Here is a 25,772-nt window from a genome sequence, read left to right on the forward strand (position 1 = left end):
CATATTAAATGATTTATATTATTATTTATTAATATTTTATTTTATATTATATTTTTATTATTTATATTAATTTATGTTATTATTTAATAAATCAAAAATTAATTTAAGAACTTCAATTAATTCAAGTCTTTAATGATTTGATATCGGATTTAGCACGAGTTAAAATATTTTAACATTTATAAATCAAAGCCAGTGAAGTTTGTACGTAATAAAATCTCTTTCTAATAAATTATCTAAATAGATTATAAATATATTCCGTAATAAATTCATGAAACGCCTCTCTTGTGGTTACCCTTTATAGAGGTATAGAAAAAAAAATATATTGTCTTTCTCAGCCTCGTTCGTAGAGCTGGGTAGGCTTCACATTTAGCGTGACAACTTAACTTACCTCCTCACGAGGACGCAAGGGGCTTGCGTCCCTCAACAGTTCCGAGAGCTATACCAACGATAGTTTACTACCAACAGGGTCTCCCATGTTGGACAAGTCGACGAACTGTGGGCTGACAAAGCGGTTTTCAACAAAGGGTAGGGCGGGCTCTTCAGCCTCGGGGAGCAGCCGTCCTAGAGGAAGGAAAACCTTGATCAAAAACCCCCTGGCAGTAGGGTTAAAATGTAGTGAAGGAAATCACTTAAAAAAACCACAATATGAGTTACTATCAGTCGAGTATTGTTACCACCTCAGGAGCTTCGGAACCCCAGAGGTCGGCAGAAGTGGGTGGTTCCGGTGTCAAAACCGGAACCAATGTAGCGGGCCCACTTTGGTTGTCATCGAGCGACCACTAGGGTACGGGGGTGGCCGACCAGGCCCCCGTTACTCTATCTATTACTGGTGCGTAAACGAAGAATTGCGGACCACGTCGACGGCAGCGAGCCACCTGGTCACCAGACGTGATCTTTGCGTCGACCACCGTCGGAAAAACGCATGCCACCATTGCTGCCTCGGCGGATGATGTCACCAACATCGCCCCGATGGAAGCGAAGATTGAGAGACGTAAAGGTACGTTTTCCCTGCAGCGTCCAGACGCAGCGTCCAAACGCAGCGTCAGACGCATTGTTACTAGGTAGGTACATGCATTTTAGTTGTGACTGTTTTCCTACTTGCGTTTAACGCAGCGCGTCGGTAAATGTCGCAGTGCGTCCGGACGCAGTATTAGTCTGGACTAGTGTCGCGTACGGACCTCTTGCGTCAAAAGTTTGATAATGTCGAAAAAATTTGTTTTTTTCCTCAACTGAGGACGAAATTTTAATTGAATATGTCCAAAAAAATAAGGAAATTTTTGACAGTGCTCACCCTAAGCATAAAGATATTCATTTTAAAGAAAAATCAATAATCCTTAAAAGTAATTCATCTTCAAATGCTGCCTCTTGTTTGAGAATCTCGCAAATCATAAGGTTATTATTCAAAATTAATTGTCGTTGCATCATGATGAAGGTGATGAAACCTACGTGTGTATTAGATCACGGTCGTAAGCACTATGATTGAATTTCGATGAATGTAATTTGATCAAAAATACAAAAATTACTGCGTCTAGACGCATGCAGAGAAAACGTACCTTAACGCGTCCACTTAAACGGACGTAGTCGAACCGAAATTTCGTCGACGTAACTTTTCTTCGCAAACCGATAAGAGGAACATTTCGGACATTGGTGTTCAAATCGACAATCAAGTCGCAATTGTGCAGTCTTCCACGGACTTAATTTCGCAAGCCGATAGGAGGAAGATAATTATAAAAAACTTCTAATTGCCATGACTGGCTTACGATAATCTACGCAGCAGGTTTCTAAACGTGAAATACCTGCTGAACAACTACGAAAAGATGGCATGGTTTGCGAGTGTTCTAGTGAAGTACCTTTTAAGCAACCAAAGGTTAATTCACGGAGTGTATTCAAGAATGATGCAGGACATAGGAAAGTTTGTAATTAGTAAAAATGACTAAAAATGTGAAAAAATTACCTAAACATGTTAATAAATGACTTAAAAAGTAATGAACATCAAAAAATGCAAAATAAAAATTAGTTATTTGGATTCACATCCTAATGAAACACATTTGTGGCCAGGATAGCATCTTCTAAAAAGTTTGAAAAAAAAAATGCAAAATGCATCAACTTCCGAGCCCTAGTAATAACTAATCCACAATTTTATCATTCAATATAAAATAAATAACTAAATAAGATATTTAATTTGTATATTTACTTGCAAAAATTGGTTCTAAAATAGTTTTACATAGCATTCATTATTAATTATGAACAATGACAATTTATTATGTATATAGACATACATTACCTACATAATATGCATGGGAGGTGAGAATTATTTAAAATTTCATAGTATGGCCCATACGGGGAAGTCTCATGCCCGTATTACTATTGTTCTGTGGTATTATGAACGTCGAAAGAGCATTTACAAGAATATTAGAACCAGAGATAACGCACCATAGGTCTAAACTGGTTATTATTGCACCTGCGCGGTATATGGTTTATAAATACTAAAATACAGAAATACATAACTGTCGATAAGAAAATAGCAATATTACAATACGCATTACGCTGTACCTACACAGAAATTGATCGTTCTCCATCATCATTCGACCGCCTTAAATTCAATATTTATATATAAATTATGTCCATTGTTCATGTAATCATGTGCTCTAAATAATTGTCATTACTGGACCCCAATTCTATGAATTCGTACTTTGATGTGTCTACATAATATTATTGTACAACAAAATAATGCCGGGTTTCACGATGCGTAGTACTTGTCATTAGTACTTGTCACTCGCACTTGCACATTGCGTATAAACAGAAAAAAATAGCGCTTAGTATTAGCATTGATTATAAATACTAGTATTTATAATCAATGGTATTTGTAAAATCGGGAGTGCGAGTGAATGGAACGTCGTTAAAGTTAACGGTTTAAAGTTGAAATTTGAGAAAATTAGTTGATCCGGGTGCTGGTGTAACGTTACCGCAGCACCCGTAAAATGAAATTGAATTTCGGGGAGGTTCGGGGGTTGTACAAAATTTAATTTTGGTTGTACAAAATAAAGTACATAATACTGCTTGATTACAATTCATGATTTCGAAAGTGCGGGTGCTGGGGTAACGCACCTCTTCTTCACGACTTAATTGATCTTGACGATTAATTTTTTATATTATAATAATTAATAATATATTATTTACTTCTAATTCCTATTTTAGGAATTATAATCTTATTTAATATTAATTTTACAATTTAATATATATAATATATTTAATATCATTATCATTATCATATTATGTTACTATCTACTAATACCTAACACCTAGTGCGACTGCGAATGCGAAAGTCGTGTGAACGCTCAAGCAATGAGCGAGTGCGAGTGACAAGTACTAATGACAAGTACTACGCATCGTGTTAACGTAGGTACATTACCCTGCCCCTTCCATCCAGAAATGTGTGATTTTTTTCATGTTTATAATTAGTACGTAATTTGTATGAATTTGTACGACCATTTTCAGAATTTTTCTCGGTGAACAATTTTGGATGGGGGGGGGCAGCAGTAGCGGATCTGTAGCTCATTTAAGGAGGGGGCGAATTGGTATCATAGATTCATAGGTACTAACAATGACGTAACTGAAAATAAATTTCTGGGGGAGGGAAGGTCCAAATTTATTTTAATATACTATAATATTTATAATATTTTTCACGTCCAAAGCATTTTTGAATAATTTTAGGGAGTTCTGGACAACTGGACACACTAGTCCTTTACAAATCGACATGCATGGATTCAAAAATTAGTTTTAAATAATCTGACCCTTAAAATTGTTCTGTATATATTTATAAATTATTTGATTAATTAATTTTTAAACTACTTAAACTGTTTAGAAAAAGCCTAAAAATAAATATTTCAGTATCTACATTTTATTGATATCAGTAGATATGTTCTAAAAAAAAAAATCAGTATTATAATCCAACTCTCTTTTATTCGATATTCGATTGTTTAAGACTATCACCTACGATTATTTCATGAAAAAATTTTCAGCGATTACATTCTAGTCAATCTATATATACGCATGTGGAGACCGGCGTGATTATGTAACATCTGTAGATTATGGGCCAGTGGCGTATACAAGGGGGATGTTTGGTAGATATGACACCCCCCCTTGAGCCGTATCATATATTACATTATTATTGGAATATAGGTAAATCGATAATACAATATGAAATATAAAATAATGCACAATACTAATTACATATATACAGGTTAACATTATCGCGATTGCGACAATACGTGACGAAAATTATTCGTTTACGTTTTCGTGCAACACAAAACGTTTAATAATAATAGGTATTGTAGCATCGAATACTGATATTCGTATAGTAAAATATTCGAATGATTTATGGTAAAGCTATCCGAATTCGAATATACATTACATCTCTATTACAGACATGTATACATATTAATTAAGTAAAATAAAAGTTTTAGTTTGTACGTATTATATATAATATTTAATAATTATAATTAACACCCCCCCTTCAAAAAATCCTAGCTACGCCACTGGGCCCTATACATATATATATATGTATATATGTATGTATAAATTCATTGCTAGCAGAATATTAAAATTAAAAAAAAATAATAAGTATAACCGCAATTACATGCATCATGTAATCATATTTATATATATATATATATGTTATAATAAAATAACACAGATAAGCAATGAAAGGATAACGTATAATATTATATATTTTAGTCTGTACAATTATTGTTATTATCAATAGTAATAACTGCTTGTTCTGTAAATAAAAGCTAGTAGTACGAAAATATAGCACAGGTGTGTGTATTCATTTTTAAAAATATATATATCATGTGAGTGTAATCTTGAAAAATTCTAAACGAATTTTAAGGTCGGTATTGATGGAAAATGTATAACGTTATCATCATGTGGTGAAAACACGGGTCGCCGTACGTCGCATCGTTATAATATCTACACACATGTTATTTTTACTGAAAAAAGTATAAGATCATTTTTATTTTCTAAAAAACCCTACAACCGAGTGGTGGGGGAGACGAGAGCAGGAGTCCAAGACTGGACTCCACTCGTCTGGATCGGTTAGTTGCAATCCAGAGTCATCATAAGCTACTACATCTTTTCGACTACTCCACGCAACACCAGCATCAACAAAAACAACAACCACCACCAACGCATAACTTACTAATTTTCGTGAGTACTTATTTATTTTATACAAATATATTTATATTTTTTTCATGTGTACACAAAACATGTACAAATTATAATTATACACATACACACACATACACACATGGATATGTATGAAATAAAAATTGAAAACTAACGATTTTTTTTTTTTCATTTTTTTCTCAGTATGGCTTCTTCTTCTTCTCTGAAATCTCGGTTAATTGCCGAGGCGTAAGTTATTAGGAAGAGTGTCGGGAAATTGGAAATGAACAAGAGATAAATGTTTTTAAGAATTTGGGAAACGGAGACTCATCACGGGCAGGTCTTGTTGGCCCTGCTCAATAATGTCCTAATATCGAAGTTTATCTTCCAAAGTCGGTAAACATTTCGTTGGACGAAATGAATGAATATAACGCTAAAACCGTAAAAGACTTGTCATTCATCTATAAAAGGATGAATGGCAAGTCATTTAGTTACGGTTTTACGTGACCTATATTTTTATTTTAAAAAATGAAAAATAATTTTATAAAAAAAAATACCATCTGTTTTTCTTTTAACTTTTATTTTTACCTACTCATATAGTATACTATTGATAAAACAAAATAAATCGAAATAATTCAAAAATAGGATTGTCTGCTTTAATGTAATAATATTTATAAAGTGAAATAATGTGTTTATACGATTTTAACTCGAACGTGTAATGTGTAATGTGTGTTGTGTACATGTGTAGGGATTAGATGCTACAATATTCTTTACAGAAAATGTGATGGAAAAAAAAAAGGTCAGTTTTTACTAAAATCGTGTAATGTTAAAGATATTTAGTCTGTTTCGGTATGTCACAGTAAAATCATGTATCGTTGCGTTCGTCTGAAATATTTTGTGAAAAATTATGTTAGAGTTTTAAATTTAAAAAAAAAAATATAGGACTTTATCAGCGGTATCGAGCTCACAACGATGACGTGCAGAATATTATTAGAATAACTATTATTGGAAGTAAGTGAGTTTTATGGTTTTTTCAAACCAAACATAATAAGTTTTATTTGTTTAAATCAATACATAACGAAATTAATTTTAAAACGCAAAGATTTTTATTTTTCAAAACAAAAAATAATTATTTTTTCTTTTAAAATAAGTTTAATTTAATACATAAAGATTGATATATTATAAGATGTTCACTGCAGTAAATACATAGAATTTTCTAAAATTAGTATTAAAGTATTACGTAAATGTACTAATGTATTACACTCATATATTGCACTGATAAATATTTATTGATCCCTGACAGACGGGGGAAAAAAAAATAGTTCAGTCGTTCATCGTTCACTAAATTGAAATAGTTCATCATTCATATATTTGACGATTCGTTCGTATGAATACGTTCTCCGTATCAAAGAATTGTTCATGAACGAACTAGTTCAATAATTATTACTCCGTATCGATGAATCGTTCATAAACAATTAAGGTACTAGCTCGTACAAAGTGAACGGTGAATGGTGAACGAGTCGTTCAACAAAAGTGAACTAGTACGAAACCGGTCACTTGGGCGAATAGTTCAATTGAACTAGTTTGTTCATGAACGACACATCTCTATTTGTACAAAAAATAATTGTTATTGTTGTGTGATATAATCACAGATTATATGAATAATAAATAATATTATAGACGTTATAATATATTGTTATAAAATTTTGTATATAATATATATCTGTATTATACAATGGTGGTGGCACTAGTGATGAACCAGTTCCTTGATTTGTTGTAAGTGGATACAAGTTACACTAACATTTTGTATCTAATTGATTCTAATGACAAAAATAACAAGATTTAGATAGGTACTTTGAAATTTACTCGTTTTATGTTTATTTCTTCATGAAAATATTGATATCTACTACTAAATATTAGTTTGTATGAGGGGTTCACGAAAAAAGTGTACAATGTAAAAACACATTTCAATTACTATTTGGGCTTGAAAGTCAATGTTCTGAAAAATATGTACTAATTATTCAAATGCTCAGATAAATAATACTTTTTCGAAATATATTTAATGCATTTACCTGAGTTCATAAGTAAATCAAATTTTGATATTAAATAATAAATCAAATGATCAAATAAATAGTATAATTCTATTTTTATGAAAGGGTTAGCAAATATTTATTTTTGTTACATTTATGGCAACAGTTTTTGCTATTTTTAATTATTTTTTGTACATAATACAGTAATATAGATAATATAGCAAAATGATAAGAGCATCAACCGAAATTGAATTGATAATAATGTGCATGGATCAGGGTGGTTTTGATCCACTCGTGTATAACGGGTTACGATAGTGGTTACCGTCTTACCGGTAGGAATAAAATAAATATAACCTCAAACATTTTAGAATTAGATTTAATTCAAAATATTGAATTATATAGGTACAACAATAATATAAGACGTTTACCTCTCAATTATACGATGCAATAAAGATTTTTTACAATACAGTTAAATCATAAATGTTATAATTATATAATTATTTATTTTAATGCGTTTTTATTTGGTTTAGTTTAGGAAATATGTTGTCTAATCAAGACAAGAAAGCAGCGGAGATTCAGATATCCGAAGAAGAAAATGACAAACTTACTATAAAACCTCTGTAAGATATTAAAATAATTATCTATTATTTATTTTAAGTTCATTATTTTGAATTATGGAAACTGAAGAAACTGCAACTGTTAATCCTTTTACACTAAAACCTTTAAACTGTGTAATATATCCTGGTATTGTAAATAATGGTGAACGAGCTATTGATAATCTGGGTGGTATTGATGAAATTGCTCATGCATTTGAGATTCCAGATGCTTCATTAAATGTTAATTTAGTTAAATCAGAATTTGGACCACCGCTTGCAGGAAATAAAAACTATGAACGTTCGTTATTGATTTCTGTCAAAAAGAAATATAAAGTTAATAAAAAAACTGGTGAAAAAGTTTTTATAGAAGTATTACCTGCTAAAATTATTGGATTCGTTCAAAAAACATTTTCATTTACGAGCATTGTAGATTTTGCATACTTTCCATCCCAGCCAAATTGTTCTGAACTATGGCGTTCAAAGAAATTATTAGATATAGAATGGGCTTTGGAAAAAGATGTACCTTTGGCATTGCTACCTAGCAAGCTTAGTAAATTCAATGAACCGCAGTCAGATTTTTATGATCTTCTAAATCTTAAAAAATTAGATACATTATCTAAAAAACATCGATTAAGACCTTATGTACGTAATTTTACTAAAAATAATCGTTTTGAAGATGATGACTTGCCGCCTATGCCACTAGATTTATTAAAGTATTGTTTAACTGTCAAGATGTTTTCACCTGACGAAAAAAGATTGATGGACAGACTTTTTGAAAAGAGGCCTATCTGGGTTAAGCCAGCATTATTTCATTTTGCTAAAGTTATCAATAAAGAAAAGATGAAATACTTATTACCAACCACTGGATATTTTACTACTACTGGACCATTTCGACGTATGTGGGTTAGGTAAATAACTTTGTTTTTTTAATTTAATTTTAATTTTTAAGTTTGAGAATTAAATACCATATATTTTCATTTTTATTTACAGGCATGGTTATAATTACCACACTGATCCATCTAACTATATTTATCAAGTGGTTGAAATTCGTAATCATTGGTTAGATGATCACAATCCATCAAATCCCAAAAATGTCAAATTCAAAATAGAAGATTATAATCCCAGTATGACTGAAAAACAGTTTTATTTTTCTCCTAATTCTTTTCCTTTATCAATTGTTACCAACTATCAATTATGTGATATTCATTTACCTGAAGTTCAAGACATGGTTAAAAATGCATCTCTATCTGCTACATGTAGTAAACACGCAGGTTGGCTTAAGAAGGAGTTTATAGATGATATACGAAATGTTATGTATGAGTATTTAGAAAGAGCATGGCAGAAATATTTAACTGGAGATTTACCTTTATGTGGTAATGAACATATTAAGTTATATAGTGATTACATGGAAGAAGACAATTTAGATTATACTAGACAACAAATAACAAGACAATTAGAAGGAGGAATTGATAAAGATAACCATAATGAGAATGAAAATGATGAGTTTGTTATGGAAAGTGACACAGTTAAAGATACATATGAAGAATGGGCTACTAAACTTGACCGTGATGAACTTGCTAAAATAATTTTTTCAGATAACCGTAATAAAACAGATGTTTCAAATTCTAATCCTTGCAGTGATGAAGAAGATGATGTAGATTTTAAATTGGATAGTTTAGATATTTAATAGTTTTATATAATTGTATCTAACTGTATGCTAATAATTTATTATTATGAACTGTTGATTAAAAAAATGTATTCATTTTTAATTTTTATTTAAGATATTGTTTTTCCAATTATTTAGATTACTATTCTCAATTTTTTTTTTTTTTTTTGATTTTGTATTTACAACAGTTTTTATTTAATGTGTTTGCTATTTTTACTAAATATTTTATGAAATGATATTCCAATTTTTATTACTAATATGATTAGTTTAATGTAATGTATTTAATAGTTTTATGATTGCTTAATATTTTTGTATGTCAGAAATATATTTTTAATATTGATTGTTAGTTAAATTATTTTATTTAAAATGGTTTAAATTTAGTTTATATAAATTATTTTTCATCTTTAGATGAAATTCAGAATAATGAACTAGACAATTTTAACTGCAAAGATAATATGTTAAGAATATAAACTCAAATGTAGTTTTTTTTAAATAAGAAAATATTTCAATTAGACTTATCAAAATATATGTGTTATATTAAACGTTCAAGTATTCATCTAACAATAAATAATTATATGCATTTAATATTGGTATTTCATTTTTTATTAAGCTAATAGATTAAATTTTACGGACTTTCATTTTATTTTTAGTGGTGCTGGCCAAGAGGTTGGTAGATCATGTATAGTAATGGAGTTCAAAGGCAAAAAAATCATGGTAAGTTTTCTTTATACATTTTTATATTTATATCTAATTTTATTATTTTTTAGCTTGATTGTGGAATTCATCCAGGTCTTCAAGGTTTAGATGCTTTGCCATTTGTTGACCTTATTGAAGCTAATGAAATAGATTTACTTCTAATTACTCAGTAAATAAAAATATAGTGAGATTAATAGAAAGTATGAAAATCTTCAATAAATATTATTATATTATCCTAGTTTTCATTTGGATCATAGTGGAGCATTGCCTTGGTTTTTACTCAAGACTAAATTTAAAGGAAAATGTTACATGACTCATGCAACTAAAGCTATATACAGATGGTTATTGTCAGATTACATTAAAGTCAGGTAATTAATTATATAATTATAAATAATATTATTGGCTTTCAAGTAATATATTATTTTTTTTTTTTTTGGTAATAATTATTTTAATATAGCTTAATAATTTTTTTTTATTTAGTAGAATTTATTAGGTTTTTAAATAACTTTTCTAATATATTTTAAAAGCAAAAATAACCTTTGATTTATATCTACAAATAATAATATTATTTAATATTAATTATTTGGTATAATATAGTAAAAATAGTTAAATTCTATTTTTGAAAATCAAAACTGATATATATTTTTATTCTTACTTCAAATTTAGTGTTGTATTGAAATATTGTATCAATATAGGTACAGATTATACTACATACATTAAAATTAATTTTATTAGTCATATTTATGCATTAGCTTATTTTTATTTATTGTGATAAATTTAGTAACATTGGGACTGAACAAATGCTTTATACTGAAGCTGACTTAGAAAAGAGCATGGATCGCATAGAAACTATTAATTTTCACGAAGAAAAAGATGTAGGAGGAATTCGCTTTTGTGCATATAATGCGGGTCACGTATTAGGTGCTGCAATGTTCATGATTGAAATTGCTGGAGTTAAAGTTTTATATACTGGAGACTTCTCTAGACAAGAAGATAGACATTTAATGGCAGCTGAAATACCGCCTACAAGACCTGAAATTCTTATTACAGTAAATAACTATTAAATGTCATTAAGTTGTTTTACTAAATTATTTACTGTATTAATAGGAGTCTACTTATGGAACCCATATTCATGAAAAACGTGAAGAACGTGAACGTCGATTTACTATGCTTGTTCATGATATAGTTAATCGAGGTGGAAGATGTCTCATTCCAGTTTTTGCATTAGGACGAGCTCAAGAATTATTATTGATTTTAGGTAAGAGAATTTTATTACTGTAAGCTTATATCTTAAATATTTATTATATTTTAATGTAATATAATTTTAGATGAATATTGGGGTCTTCACCCAGAACTTCATGATATTCCTATTTATTATGCATCATCATTGGCTAAAAAATGTATGGCTGTGTATCAAACTTATATTAATGCTATGAATGATCGAATCAAACGACAAATTGCTGTTAATAATCCTTTTGTTTTTAAACATATAACTAACCTTAAAGTATGTTAATATATGATACTATAAATAATATAGTTATACATTTTAAACATATTTAAAGAAAACATTTTAGTATTAATCTTTAAAATTGAACAGTAGGTACAACTTTTTTTTAGCCAAAATATTATAGTTCAATTAATTTAACGTAAAAAAAAAAGTGTAAATTGTTGCAATTCATTAACTATTTTTTTTTTTTAATGAATTAATTTCAGTAATATTCTATTTTTATTTTCTAAGTTATATATTTACAACTGTTTATTTAAAATTAAGTGATGGAAATTATTTACTAACATTTAATATTAATCATAAATGTAGAGTATTGATCATTTTGAAGATATTGGTCCTTGTGTTGTAATGGCATCACCAGGTGTTATGGAGAGTGGACTGTCTAGAGAACTTTTTGAAATGTGGTGTACAGATAGTAAAAATGGAGTTATTATTCCTGGTAAATTTAAAACAAAAAACGTTATCTAATATTTAATTATTGTATGAATAAATAAACAAATAGTTTATATTTAGAAATAAATAAATGCTTAGCCTGGATTATTGTTGTATTTGTAAAATATGATCAATTTTAAATTAAAAATTCATCGTCAAGTATATTCTAAGTCAATAAAATTACTACTTAATATAAAAAATAAGAATAAATATGAATCATGTTTATTTTGTATATACCTGACGATGAATTTTTAATTTGAAACCAGTCATATTTTACAAATATAATAATACTCCAGACTAAGCATTTATTTATTTATTTATATGTATAAACAATTTATTTATAAATATATTAGTTTAAGAGTATTAACCATTTACTAATTTTTAATTATTTTATAATTTAATATTTAATACTGTTAAAATTTTAGGTTATGTGGTACAAGGGACACTAGCAAAGGCTATTTTATCTGAACCTGAAGATATCACAACAATGACTGGACAAAAATTACCTCTGAAAATGTCTGTGGATTATATTTCGTTTTCAGCACATACAGATTATCAACAAACTCGAGAATTTATCAATATATTAAAACCTCCTCATATTGTAAGTAGCATTAATCAGGATATAGGATAAAAAAAATAGTAGTACCTTTTTTTTCTTTCATTCTTTAGGTTTTGGTTCACGGAGAACAAAATGAAATGTTAAGATTGAAGTCTGCATTAGTTAGAGAATACGAAGAAAATTCTGAAGATATTAAAGTATATAACCCTCGGAATACAGTCGGAGTAGATTTTTATTTTACTGGTGAAAAAACAGCTAAAGTATATACATATATAAATATATTTATTTTTTTAAAAATATATATTAATAATTCAATTAATCCGTTTAATGTTTAATATATAAAGGTAATGGGAGAAATAGCTGTGGAGAAACCATTAGAAGATAATGTTTTAAGTGGAGTTTTATTAAAAAAAAATTTCAGCTATCATATTTTTGCAGCTGAAGACATTCCAAGTAAAATAATTATTTTATTTATTATTTATTAATCATAAATGTTAACTTTTTTTATTATCAAGGATATTCTGACATGTTATTAAGTGAAATTCAACAAAAACAACTCCATAGATTCACAGGATCATTTGTTTTACTACAAAATATGTTGTCCCATTTGACTGGTAGTGTACCTGAAATGATTATTCCAAACAAAAAGTTAAGAGTATTAAATTCAGTGGATATCTCTGTGGATAAAAATTTTGCTACTTTAGAATGGACTACTACACCAGAAAATGATATGTATGCAGATATTGTTGTTCAAGTGTTGATGAAAATTCAAGCAATGGATCACGGGGATATGAAAAATGTGTCATCAGTGCCATTTACTAAATATGATCATATGCACTTTAAAGTAAAATTTAAAAATCCAATTAATGTTTTTTCATTCAGTCATTTACATTTTATAATAATATAATAAATTATTTACAGGAGTGTTTAATAGAAATTTTACAAGAAATGTTTGGAGAAGAGTCCGTGCCTAAAATATTTAGGGGTGAAAAATTATTTGTAGCTGTTGATGGGAAAAAAGCTAATATAAATTTAAAAAATTTGGTATGTTTTATTTTATTATTTAATTTGGCATTAGAATATAAATATATTTTTCTTATAGGAAGTAACATGTGAAGATGAGGTATTACAAAGAATGGTACAAGCTGCTGTATCTCGACTGCATAACACAGTGACACCTATTAATAACCTAAGTACTTAATTTGTAAAATAGTTTTTAATAAACACATTTTTATGTATCAAATATTTTATTTTATAAATAAAAAAAAATATGTATAAAATTGCAGTGAGTGAAAAAAAAATTGGTAATAAATAATTTATTAAAAATTAGGGTTGTACACTAGGTTTATTATTTACCACTTAATTAAAATTGTGTTTCCATCTTCAACAGAATAGTAATCAAATGTTTGGTTTAAGTTATCCATGGAATATTCAACATCTGGATTCTGAAAATAATTTTAATAGTATAAAATTAAATTCTATATGAGTAAAATCGTTAGATATCATGCAGTTACACCAAAAAAAATATTTTAAAATTTCTTTCTACACTACTACATAATAAGCTGTCCTGTTGTTCAGTGTTTCCTGAACGGTACTCCCTTGAATGGAATCAGTGTTTCAAGGATACTAGGGTGAATAATTTGGGGATTGGTATTGTAGCAAAAATTAAATGTATGTTCAATTTTTTTAGTATTTATAATATTTGTTTCTCATATATGTTAAAAAAAAAAAAAATGCATTTTTTGAAAACTTGAAAATTAATCATAATAACAATACAATTTTTTTATCAGTAGTTCAAAATAATATACTAATAATTTGATAAAATACTATATCAATAGTAATAAATAGTCTCAAGAATAATAAGAAAAATTAATAAGTTTGTATGAGCAGTGCAACATGTCATACCTCAGGACTCTAAATGTCATTAACATTATTCACATATTTAACTGATAGTTATGATGTAATGTTAATTTGAAAAATTTTATTATGAATAATAAATTGGGTTTTGCCTTCAAATATTTGTATTGTATATTATACTATTATTTATATTTATTTTTAAATTGACAGTAATTTGCTTTTATTAAAATAATAAAAAAATGTCGTTTTATTTATTTATGAGAGAAGCAATTAAATTTTTTTTGTTATGGAGATGCGTGAACAAAACATTGTTAGAAATTGTTGGTTTATAATAAGGATGAGAAACTCAAAGTTACTAGAGGACCAATTTTTAGAAAATTAAAATCTAGCAGATCAAAGCATAGGAAAATAAAAGATTATTCAAAATATGAATTTTAATTAGCATTTATATAGACCGAAATAATAAATTCAACACACACTATAGCACGATGCAAATGATACAAAGAAACTGTTATAGTTAAATAGTTCGGTACAAACAGCTATGTTATGTGTACATACATATGACATTTAACAATGTTTAATACAAGATAACAATTATTATATCAATAAGATAGAGTATAGACCATAAATTTTAAAATTGTATGATGTAACTTGAAAATATAGTACGGGCCAAATAAGAAAGGCTTGCGGGCTGCCAGTTGTTCACCCCTGGTCTATAAGATGTTATTCTGATTATTAGGAAGTAAATCAATAAATAGGTTAGAAATACTACTGAAATGAATAAAATATTAGAATATATGCACAGGTACTACTATAGTAATTAAAATACAGAAAAGTTAATTTACATCTTTTGTATAATATGATAATTCAAGTTGTTTGTTGCCCAATCCAAATAAACGCTTTCCTAGTTCTTTTAAACGATGAAGAGTCATAGAAACTGGTAGTGTTTTAACTATTACATCTTTTTCTGTACTTGACTCTTTGCAAAAGTTCACAATTCTTAATTTTATTGTCTTTATTTTATTTGATGTATTAAGGTCTTCTGAGTAATCAGAGCCATATTCTAAATCAAAAATTAAATTTAAAATATCTGAAATTGAAAAACATTAATTTATTATTTACTAGCAATAAGTTCCATATATCTTGGGTGTTCAGCCAAAAATTCTGCTTTTTCTTCTGGACTTTTTAATTTTCTATGCCATATTAGATCTAAATCTTTTAAGAAATCTTTTTCATTATTTTGTCTCTCTTTAAGAGTTATCATGGTTCCATTTAACATCTTGATTAAACAGTAATTTATAATTATAAAATTATTTAAATAAAATATAAATTTGCTTTACCGTTAAGCTTGAAATTCTTGCTACTATTTGTAAAGTGTAATTGGTTACACTCATTCCCTTGAGTAAAGGGTTATTTTGAATTCTTAATGAATTTAATGTTGGTAGTTTATTAAGTTCACACACTGATTTAAACTAAAAACAAAAATTGTATTACAAATATTTATAGATAAGAAAGTAGCTTACTTGCAATAAGTTATTATCACTGATCATCAGATATTTAAGAGATAGAAATGATGATGGTACAATAAAAATATCTTTTATTCCATTGCGATTGACGTTTAAAGATTCTAATCTAATACATTTTTGGTATTTAAGAAATATAATACAGTTTTAAGAATAAATTATTAATATTTGTTTTACTTTGATAGAAAACGTAGTTTGTTAACTTCAGTCCATGACAAATTGTTATTTTCTAAGTTTAAGTACAAGAGATTATCTAGTACTATTAAAGGTGTTTCAAGTCGAGATATATTATTTTCTGGAATCTAAAATTAAAATTATTCATATAATTATAAATATTTTATATTAGTGGTTTCTGCATTAAAATACCTCTAATACTTCGAGTTGTGGAAATGCTTCACATAAAGTCATAACTTCATACCAGCTATAATTAAGCTTACCTAAAATAATTTTCTTCAAGCATTTAAAAGATTCTTTCAACAATTTATTTTGTTCATGAGGTAACTCTATAGTATTAAAGCTAAAATGTATAAATATAAACATCAAGTGATGTTATCAATAAAATATATAGCTTAAAACCATTTACCTTAAGTTTAAACTAGTTAAATATTTTAATTGTTGAGCAATTTGAGATATAGTATCCCAATCTTCGAAACAATTATTACAAAGTTCTAAATCAATAATATTTGGGCAACAATTTTGAATTTCTTCTGGAAGTCCAGCATCCGTAATACACTGATGACTAAGGCTTACATGAGTTAACTTTTCAAAACATCTAAATAACATTAGAATTCATAGGAGTAATACTTAGTAATTAAACGAAAAGTTTATGACTAACGCTTGTTTCGTTTTGATTTTTTGCATTCCAACTAATTCAAAAAATGGAATCTTAGATTGTTTCATTAATGCCGATATTTCTTGATTGATTCCGGGGTCACAATCTTGACCATATTTATTTTTAAATGCACTGATGAAACTAACATTACAAGGTACAACTTTTTCCATCCGCACGAATGATGCTCCGTTAAGATGTCTAAAACCAAACCAATGATTTAGTAGACTTAAATTTTAAAATCACCATTAAAACACAAAATACTCACAGGGCTTTAAAGTATCTGATGCCGTTATGAACACCATCGTGTTTACCTCTGGACGAATCGTCCCACTCGATTCCAACCCACTCAGATTCTGTGTTTGGTAAAGGGCCTACGTACCGAACGACCCCAAAATAAGTGCCAACGCACACGCGCCGTCCAACTCTCAAGGGTTTGGTTCTACCATCAGCCATCGTCGAAACCTATCCAGGACGGAGGACGACGACGTTCGACGAGCGTATTCTCGAGATATTATTTGAGTAAAACCAACGGCGATGACCAACTGTGGACACAGCGACTGCAATCCGCGATGATATCGAATAAAAGAATAATGTTAATACAGACGAATGACGGGACTGAACAAGTCTCGGACAGAAGGCAAGTAGAGAAAAAAAAATTCGTACTATGTTCTAGAGTGCATTTCTGTCGGGAGCAACGAAGTCGAATCGCAGTTGTGTCCTGTGACGGAGTAAGCGCACCGATGCGTCTCGGACGGCAAGCAATGTTCTATCTATGGCTCTCTTATCACATCCGGACTTGAAACGCGTGATAACCTGTGGTCCGAGTGTTTTGTTGACGTTCGGTTTTGTATCCAACATAGATTATATATATCACAATATTCAAATGTTGCGTACGGTATAGGCGTTCCGACGGCGGATCACAAATAACGATTAACGATTTCGAATCGACCGGACGCGGCGACGACGACTACACGGCAACAGACGTTTTCCTACGGGGATCGATTATCGCGTCCGCTGTTTCATCTCGATCGTACGTTCTTGTACCGCCGCCTTGACCAACGACGACGACGACACTAAAATAATAATTATTACGATGATGATGACAGTTTGTTGACCTCTGGCATTTACCAGACACACACAACACATACTCATATTACCTATAGATTGTGCTCGTCTGAAATCTATCGTACGAACGGTATGTGTTTCTCGTTCATTCATAGTAGTTTGTATAATATTCTTGTGGAAACGTGCATGTGATTAATAATAATAATTACGTTATCGGATCGTTTTTCTTTGCGTTGTACCGTGTGTTGTCTTATAAACTTATGTTGTTAATCTGTTTCCCGCCAAACCTATGGCTGTTATGGTGAATCGGTGGTGTGTAGGTTACTAATATTTTGGAAAATTATTACTATCGATAGCATCTGAAAAAAATAATTATCATTGTATTTAAAACGGCGTACAAGAACAATGTTAACAACTGATTAATTTTATTGAATAAAACACAAGTACCTTTATTATTTTATATGGTTTTATTTAACCTTACCTACCTATAATACTATAGAAAATGTATATTTTATAATATACCTAAATGTACATATTTGCATTATTTTATATCTTATTAATGTATTTTAAAAATTGTAGTAAAAACCATTACAATTGTTATTGTATATGTTAATATTTAATGTATGCTTCAATTCAAAAAAATAATGAATGACACTAATGGGTGCTAAATAGTTATTTTATAAATATCAGATTTTGAATTTTAAAATTAACATGTATTAAGGTACTTAACAAATTAATACATTTTAAGTTATAATTTTTGAAGTTTTTAATTTAATGACTAATTGCATTATTTTATCAATATCTCGTGGATTTGTTATATAATTTTTATAATTGGAGTAATGCTTAATTCAAATATTTATTTAAAATAATTCAATTTTTTTTTAAAGATATATTCACTTTTAAATCAAAATATACCTTAAATTTGATATTATATGATATTGTATATAATATACTTATATTTTGTGTTTAGTAAACAATTTAAATTTGTAATATTAGTTTAGTGTTTATTATATATATTGAAATTAGTCATGGAAATAGTTTTCTAGAATAGAGATATAATAAATATATATATGTTTTACAGTGATTTCTTCTATAAAATAACAATACAAAATATATTATTAAAATGTAAATTAAATAAAAATACATTTTTTAGTGAAATATATTTGTTTTAAAAAATAAAAAGTAAAGATAATAATAATATTATTATAATAATATTATTTTTAAAGCATTATATTATAGTTTGGTGATTTTTTTTTATATACTTTGTATAGTACAATCTTAGCAATTCAGTTATTTTGCAACCAAGGTACTGTTTAATATAGGAGTGGCCAACATGAATATTTTCATGAGCCACATGCATAATTACAATGATATCAAAAGCCAAAATATTTATAAATATATTTTATAATTTTTATAATTTGATCTAAGAAATATTTTTTTTTATTTATCTACATTCTATATAATAAAATATATATTTTTTTAATAATGTATGCTAAAAAAAAAATTCATAATAATAGTAAGTAAATTTTAGTTTTGTTAATAAGACGTAAAGCGTAATTTGGCCATCCTGGTGTATTATTTAATAATATAATGGTTTAATATAATTAAAAAATTTTGAAACAAATTAACTATTCAAAATACTATTTCAATACACAATTGTTAACCATCATAAAATGTTTGAACAAGATTTTTTTTTAAGAAGTATATTTAGAAGTATTTTCTGAAAGAAAATGAAAATAAATAAATTGTAAAATTTGTGTTAAAATATTTATTTATTTTCATTACTTTAAAACTAGATTACATATTTGATCATACTTGAGTAGGCTAGAATCAAAATGTCCATCTTCCAAAAATCACTTTTTTCAGGAAACAACAATGAGTGGACGAGTAAAGTTACCATAATATTAAATAAAACTAAAATATATTATTATTGTATAATTTATATTGAGAAACATAAATCTTTCATAAAAAAATATGATTTTCGTAATTTAAATAATTTTTTTTAAGTTAAAAGTTTCAAGTTCTAAAAAACTCATTTCTGAAACATGTGACTTTTGATTCTAGCCAACTTACTTGTAACCCTGGTTATTCCAAATATAAGTTAGGTACCACTGTGTTCATAATGAGTTTAATATTTTGTCTATGTTATAATTTATTTACTCACTATAAACCAGTATTTTTAATTATATAGTATATATCTTAATGTATAATAGTGTGTGATTATAAGTGAAATGTAATAAGTAGGTTATAATGCAGTTTACCTACATTTTTCTGGTGTTATATTAAAAAATGTATATAATTATTAGTTATTAGTTATTACTGTTGAAGATATATATATAGGGTGATTCAATGATTTATTACTTGATATTTGAAGTTTGACTATTTTATTTTGTATTTTTATGTTAAGTGTTATTAAAGTAAATCATAGATATTAATTAAGTTAGTGTAGTAAAATATAATAATATCTATATTTAAAATTGTTAGTGAAAATTGAAACTATTCCTGAAAGTATGGTTTAATGTCAAATTTTATTTATATTAACATATTCAAAAAAAAAAATTTAATATAAAATATTTGCAAGAAATATCGTTATAATTTATCACTCGAGTTTTTTTTGTGTATTAATTGATTTTAAAACAATAATTCCGCTTACATATGTGTACATTATATAGTACATCCTGTACATAAGTTGTTTATAAATTAGTACCTAACAAATAAAACAGGAAGGTTTTAAACTAGACATTTAAAGAAATAAGTTCAGTTCGATTTCTGACAACGACTGAACACATAATATTAGTTTTTTGTATTTTTTTAAAAAAATGTAATTTTCCAAATTTATTTATAATGGTGTTACCAAGTATAAATTGTTCTAATCGTGTGTCAAAAAGTGTTCATGGAAAATTTATTTCAAGGTTTGTAAATCGAAATGCTTACTTATATTACAATTGCTATTATGTTATATTTCCCAAAACTATGTAATTATTGATATTAACATGTATTATATAAGGGCGTTTGGACATTTCAATTCGTTTAAAAGCTTTTTGTTTTATTCACCTACAACTTCCCTATATTGAATAACCTATGTATAAGTACAGATTGTGAGTACTAATCCATTATTTCGCAGAGAAACATTGTATGTCATTTTGAATTACGCTACAATAAAAGAAGTTTCATAGTACAACTCGACTCTATATTTTTCAATGTCTAAAGACTATGTATTACAGAATCTACAAAAACAAACTTGCGCAGTGTTCGTTTGTTTCCTTTTTGTATATATAGTTTATTTTTAGAAAACTTTATTTAGTTTATCGTAACCGTTTTATGTTTTCAGTTCATGTAGCTAATATCGAATTTAAATTATTTTCTTTTGACGTATAAAATTATTTTCAATTCGATTAAAAAATATAATAAAATTTAGTCATTTAGGTGTGTAAAATTGAAAGTTTTTTAAATCCGAAGTTTTAATATGTTAATTATTAATATTGTACATTTTAATCATATGCATCTTAATATTACCATAACGCATGTCAATTATAGTAAGGGTACATTTGTTGATGTACTAAAATAAACTAACAGGAAAGGAGTGTCGTGAGGGCACTCCTTTACTATTTTTGTACAAATGTCTGGCAGTGTTGTTTGTTTCTTTACCTTAACCTGTTCACTTTTGGTGAATTAAATTTTAATTTTGTTTCTAAATAAAGATGTTATATTCTTTTTAGATTGCGTATATGTTACGTGATGCCAACAGCAAAGATTTCTGTGCGGGAAGAAGATATTATTCGATTAACTTTGGAGTTTTTGCACAATCGTGAACTTCATATTTCTCAATTAAGTGTAGAACGTGAAACTGGTGTTATAAATGGAAGTTATTCAGACGATGCTTTGTTTCTTCGTCAACTTATTTTGGATGGTCAATGGGATGACGTTCTTGAGTTCATTCAACCACTGGAAGCGATACCAACCTTCCCTACCAATAAATTCAGGTATTGTATCCTGAGACATAAATATGCTGAGCTAATATGTATGAAATCAGAAGCTTCTGTAGTTGGAAGTGTAGATACTGCGGTTGAAGAAGTAGTTAAAGTTCTTAACGAGTTAGAAAAAGTATGTCCTACTAAGGAAGAATATTCTAATTTATGTTTAATGCTGACACTACCAAGATTATCTGACAATTTAGGGTATAAAGATTGGAATCCTAGTACAGCACGAGTACAATGTTTTAAACAAGTTTATCCTCTTGTAATGAAATTTTTACCATGCGACAAAAAACCTGTTATGCCAGATGCGATAAACGATAGACTTATTCAATTAATTATTAAAGGGATGCTTTATGAATCATGTTGTAATTTTTGTAAATCAAAAGCAGTTGGAAGCAAACAACCTTTTGGACCAAATATTTTGAATTTTTCACATATATTCAATGGTTCGGAAGGATATAAAGATACAGATCTTAGTTTAATGTCATGGCTTCAAAGCATTCCAGCGGAAACGTTTATTGTACCTTTCGAACAAAAAACTTTAAATGTTGAACTTGAACAATTAGAGAGACCGTCTTTAGAAACATCTTGGACCGAACACATGCTTGTCACACCTATTAAACCAAAACAATTCCCTCATTCTGCAATGCCATTTACAAGACCACGATCTGCTGCGGATATTATGTCCCGTTCCTTACTACCGAATCTCGATCAAACCACTTCATCTTCGTCTCTTATATCATCTATAGGTACACTTAATACACCGTCAAATCTGGTAAAATCGTCTTTTGCTAGTTTTCATTTAACAGGATTGAAGAGTAACACACCCATGACTAGTTCAGTGGATAAACTATTTGAAAGTGAAGTTTTTGTTAATAGCATAAACGGTGAATTACCGTCCATAACTGAAGTTTTGACTCCAGTTAAAGAAAATACAAAATTTTTTTCGGAATTGTCGTCTCCAGAACCTGGAAGATCTTCAAATTCCACAACGACGTCGAATACAACCAGATCGTCTAGGAGAGATTCGTTGACTGATCGATATCAATCTCTATCTATTAACCAGTCTAGCACTAGTTTTGATATGCAAAATAGTCAGTGTGATTTACTTAAAGAGTATCAACGCCAAAAACAAAGATATCATGACGCATTACAAGAACAAGAAATAGAACGTCTTGAACTTATACAGCAACTTCGTAGCACAGAATCTAAGCTCCAAGATGAAAATAGGTTTGGGATATAGAAGTTATAAGTTAAAAACTCAAAAATTATTAAAAATGTAAATTATGTTTTTAGAGAATTATCTAGTCCAACTGTTCAATTTGATCCTGCAACGCTATCCAAAAATAGTGCCGCAAAACCTCCAATACCCACAAAGATACACGTGACAAATGGTAGTAAGGGAGATTGGACTTCTGAGAATGATAATTTAAATGAAACACTGCAGGTAAAAAATAAATATTTATTTTAAATAGTTTTAGGAATAATCAATTTATTAAATAGGTTAGGTTAAAATATAAATACCTTCTTTATGTGTTTTTAATTAACTAAATGCTGCTATAGGTATTGGTATACTATTAGAAAGTTTTTCTAGTTTGTGACATGATTTAATTTGTACAAATTTTTCTTGTTCAATCTTCTTATGGGTTTTTTATTTATTTTGTATGGCGAAATAAATAAAAAAAATGTATGGGTAATAGTTATGGGTAATCATAAGGATGTTGGTAATTTATTAAGAATCGCATATTGTATATGTGGAATTAGATTATTTTATTGGTTTGAAACATTTAAAGTCGAAAGAAGAAGATACTTTAGAATATTACCCATGTTTACAAATATATCATAAATCATAATAACCTTTCTTGTAATGGTTAAGAAATGAAATAATTTATGTCGAAGACCATTAGTTTTCATAAAATATAGTAAAAAATATTTTTGGTTTTTGAATAATTTTTTTTTATCAAAATTGCGTATTTTTACTTTCAGATTATAGAACATAATATTCCTTAATATTATAATATTATGTTTAAAATTTAAATCAATGTTATTCTAGAATTTTTATGCATTCAGATAAATTATCTTTGTGTTATAACTAAAAATGTAATTGATTGTATTAATATATTAGCTATTTTTATTCATTATTTTTATCGCAAATTACAAATACCATGAGAAAAAGTACTTACATAAACGATTAGTTTTGTTAATAATTGGTTCTAGAATATTTTAAAATCTCTATAGGTGGTAATATAGGTGTATTCTTCTACACCCAAGGTTAATATATTTTTATTTTTTTCAATCTTAATATTTTTTTATTGGGCGAGGTCCACCCACTGGTTAAGGCTCGCCTTGTTTACTATTGTAAAATTGGTATCGTGCGAAAAAAAGAGTTGATGAATATCAATAAATTAAAAAAGTAATGAGCAAAGATGTAAAAATATAACTATTGAATAGTATGCTATGTCTTTTGTCTTCTAAACAAAAGTTGCTTCTCTTTCTTAAATAGTAGTATATCTTAATAAATATAACTCTACCTATATGATTATTAAGTGGATAAATGTATAAGCTACGTATAAATAAATTTAAGTAATATATCCAATCTCAATTTCTTAAATAATAATCTGTGTTGACAATTATTATGGTATTTGCATTGACTGTATTTTCTTTATTAACTTTATTAATTATTAGTATTTAAATAACCAAGCCTTAGTATAGTCTTGAAACCTCAATGGTCTTGGAAATAAATATATGTGATTTGCATAGTATTTTATCATATAAGTATTTATTTGTAGATTATTTTACTTTGATTTTATGTATATTGATTATATATTTATCTTAATTTCAAAAAACATGAGTTGTTGAAATAATTTTTAAATTTAAAATAAGATATGTTCGTATTTATATATTTTATCATAAAATAATTATTTTAATTATTTTATTAATGTTAATTAAATTATTTATTTTTAAAAAAATTGTAAAAAACTTCAACTGAATTCGAGATTCAAACCTCTACCGTCTTTTATTTGTATATAGGCTGTTTATTTTTGTATCCCCATTCTCGATTTAGACCAGTGTCATTTATAATTAAATAAAATTTATATTTAAATTAATTTTCTGAACATCACAATTATAAGAAGTTTCTAGTAAAATTATTGTCTGGTAATTATTTTTACTCATTTTACCATTTTATTCATTTCTCAACAATTATTTTAGTAATTACGAAAGGCTGACGAAAAGTTATAAAGGAACGTCAAAATTGATTGCATATTTGTTTTCAACAAAATCGAATTTTTGTTTTCACTGTACTCAAAAAATCATAGCTATAGAAACTTGAAATGTTCACTTAATGCTTATATCGCTTTGAATGATATAATTTCTAAAAGATTTTTTGGTCTATTTATAGTAAATTTAAATTTTCATGTTTACTTATTTTTTTTTTTTTTTTGTAAACGTCGATTAAATATTTTTATTATATCGTTTATTCGCAAAAGTTAGAAAAGCTTTTAAAGGTTTTTTAGTCATTTTTAGATGTATATAAATTGATCAAACTCGTCTTATTTGGTTTAAAATCGTTCTTTTGATCTAAAATGATCGCCAAAACGATTTTTAGTAAACTGTCAATACAGTTTTATACTGGTTACAAATATTTACATGACTGAAAGGGGGTCCAACTATTCCCCTAATAAAACCACCACTGCTGTAAACACAAGCAGTAAAAATATTATGCTCTAATTATTATAATCGTTCCCCTTCTATTTTTTTGAAAAATTAATTCAAAAAGTTTGTAAGCGTCGTTGGCGAAGTATAATGTGTATAATATTGTATTATTCACTCTTTTTACCTTGAATAAAAATTCTGTGCCCGTCTAT

General features: G+C 27.7%; 4 protein-coding genes across 8 annotated transcripts in view; 3 read left to right on the forward strand and 1 right to left on the reverse strand.

The window, feature by feature from the left end:
* Nucleotides 1-5,099: 5,099 nt before the first annotated feature.
* Nucleotides 5,100-13,895, forward strand: LOC112690131 (cleavage and polyadenylation specificity factor 73). Of its 3 annotated transcripts, XM_025564065.1 has the most exons (17): nt 5,100-5,208; nt 5,371-5,562; nt 7,727-7,816; nt 10,109-10,172; nt 10,226-10,323; nt 10,394-10,522; nt 10,936-11,203; nt 11,262-11,412; nt 11,483-11,658; nt 11,971-12,100; nt 12,519-12,694; nt 12,763-12,912; nt 12,997-13,105; nt 13,168-13,266; nt 13,357-13,496; nt 13,574-13,696; nt 13,755-13,895. In XM_025564065.1, the coding sequence occupies exons 2-17, from the start codon at nt 5,465-5,467 to the stop codon at nt 13,851-13,853; spliced, it is 2,100 nt and encodes a 699-aa protein (XP_025419850.1). In that variant the 5' UTR covers nt 5,100-5,208; nt 5,371-5,464; the 3' UTR covers nt 13,854-13,895. The 3 variants fall into 3 exon arrangements, with proteins under 3 accessions (XP_025419850.1, XP_025419849.1, XP_025419851.1); XM_025564064.1 differs by having other exon boundaries at nt 13,168-13,496; XM_025564066.1 differs by lacking the exons at nt 5,100-5,208; nt 5,371-5,562 and adding an exon at nt 7,566-7,664 and having other exon boundaries at nt 13,168-13,496; nt 13,755-13,853.
* LOC112690133 (general transcription factor 3C polypeptide 5) lies at nt 7,823-9,515 on the forward strand. Its single transcript, XM_025564070.1, has 2 exons — nt 7,823-8,700; nt 8,783-9,515. The coding sequence occupies exons 1-2, from the start codon at nt 7,871-7,873 to the stop codon at nt 9,477-9,479; spliced, it is 1,527 nt and encodes a 508-aa protein (XP_025419855.1). The 5' UTR covers nt 7,823-7,870; the 3' UTR covers nt 9,480-9,515.
* A 53-nt stretch (nt 13,896-13,948) lies between the features above and the next one.
* LOC112690132 (tubulin-specific chaperone E) lies at nt 13,949-17,643 on the reverse strand. Of its 2 annotated transcripts, XM_025564069.1 has the most exons (11): nt 17,528-17,643; nt 17,130-17,421; nt 16,868-17,062; nt 16,616-16,804; nt 16,399-16,549; nt 16,210-16,334; nt 16,033-16,141; nt 15,850-15,981; nt 15,632-15,788; nt 15,355-15,572; nt 13,949-14,097 (listed from the first exon to the last, which is right to left on the reverse strand). In XM_025564069.1, exons 2-11 carry the CDS (start codon nt 17,315-17,317, stop codon nt 14,005-14,007), a joined length of 1,557 nt encoding a protein of 518 aa, XP_025419854.1. In that variant the 5' UTR covers nt 17,318-17,421; nt 17,528-17,643; the 3' UTR covers nt 13,949-14,004. The 2 variants fall into 2 exon arrangements, with proteins under 2 accessions (XP_025419854.1, XP_025419853.1); XM_025564068.1 differs by having other exon boundaries at nt 17,130-17,643.
* A 326-nt stretch (nt 17,644-17,969) lies between these two features.
* LOC112690129 (WD repeat-containing protein 47) overlaps nt 17,970-25,772 on the forward strand; it is a 60,479-nt gene continuing 52,676 nt past the window's right edge. The window contains exons 1-3 of one of the 2 annotated variants that reach the window (XM_025564060.1): nt 17,970-18,059; nt 21,649-23,136; nt 23,203-23,353. In XM_025564060.1, the coding sequence (XP_025419845.1) occupies nt 21,668-23,136; nt 23,203-23,353 (1,620 nt within the window). In that variant the 5' untranslated portion in view covers nt 17,970-18,059; nt 21,649-21,667. Of the gene's footprint in view, nt 18,060-20,758; nt 20,842-21,648; nt 23,137-23,202; nt 23,354-25,772 lie in introns of those variants that run through there. The other variant, XM_025564059.1, reaches the window with a different exon arrangement.

Source organism: Sipha flava, unplaced genomic scaffold, assembly GCF_003268045.1.
Source record: "Sipha flava isolate LNK unplaced genomic scaffold, YSA_version1 48_pilon_pilon, whole genome shotgun sequence".
NCBI classification, from domain to species: Eukaryota; Metazoa; Arthropoda; class Insecta; order Hemiptera; family Aphididae; genus Sipha; species Sipha flava.

Coding starts and splice junctions, on each gene's coding strand:
- LOC112690133 (XM_025564070.1), top strand. CDS start 7,871: ATGGAAACTGAAGAAACTGCAACTGTTAATCCTTTTACACTAAAACCT. Junction 8,701..8,782: donor TTTCGACGTATGTGGGTTAG/GTAAATAACTTT, acceptor TTTTATTTACAG/GCATGGTTATAATTACCACA.
- LOC112690131 (XM_025564064.1), top strand. CDS start 5,465: ATGTTTTTAAGAATTTGGGAAACGGAGACTCATCACGGGCAGGTCTTG. Junction 11,659..11,970: donor AACATATAACTAACCTTAAA/GTATGTTAATAT, acceptor TCATAAATGTAG/AGTATTGATCATTTTGAAGA. Junction 13,497..13,573: donor ATGATCATATGCACTTTAAA/GTAAAATTTAAA, acceptor AATTATTTACAG/GAGTGTTTAATAGAAATTTT.
- LOC112690132 (XM_025564069.1), bottom strand. CDS start 17,317: ATGGCTGATGGTAGAACCAAACCCTTGAGAGTTGGACGGCGCGTGTGC. Junction 16,550..16,615: donor TTAACTAGTTTAAACTTAAG/GTAAATGGTTTT, acceptor TATACATTTTAG/CTTTAATACTATAGAGTTAC. Junction 15,789..15,849: donor CAAGAATTTCAAGCTTAACG/GTAAAGCAAATT, acceptor TGTTTAATCAAG/ATGTTAAATGGAACCATGAT.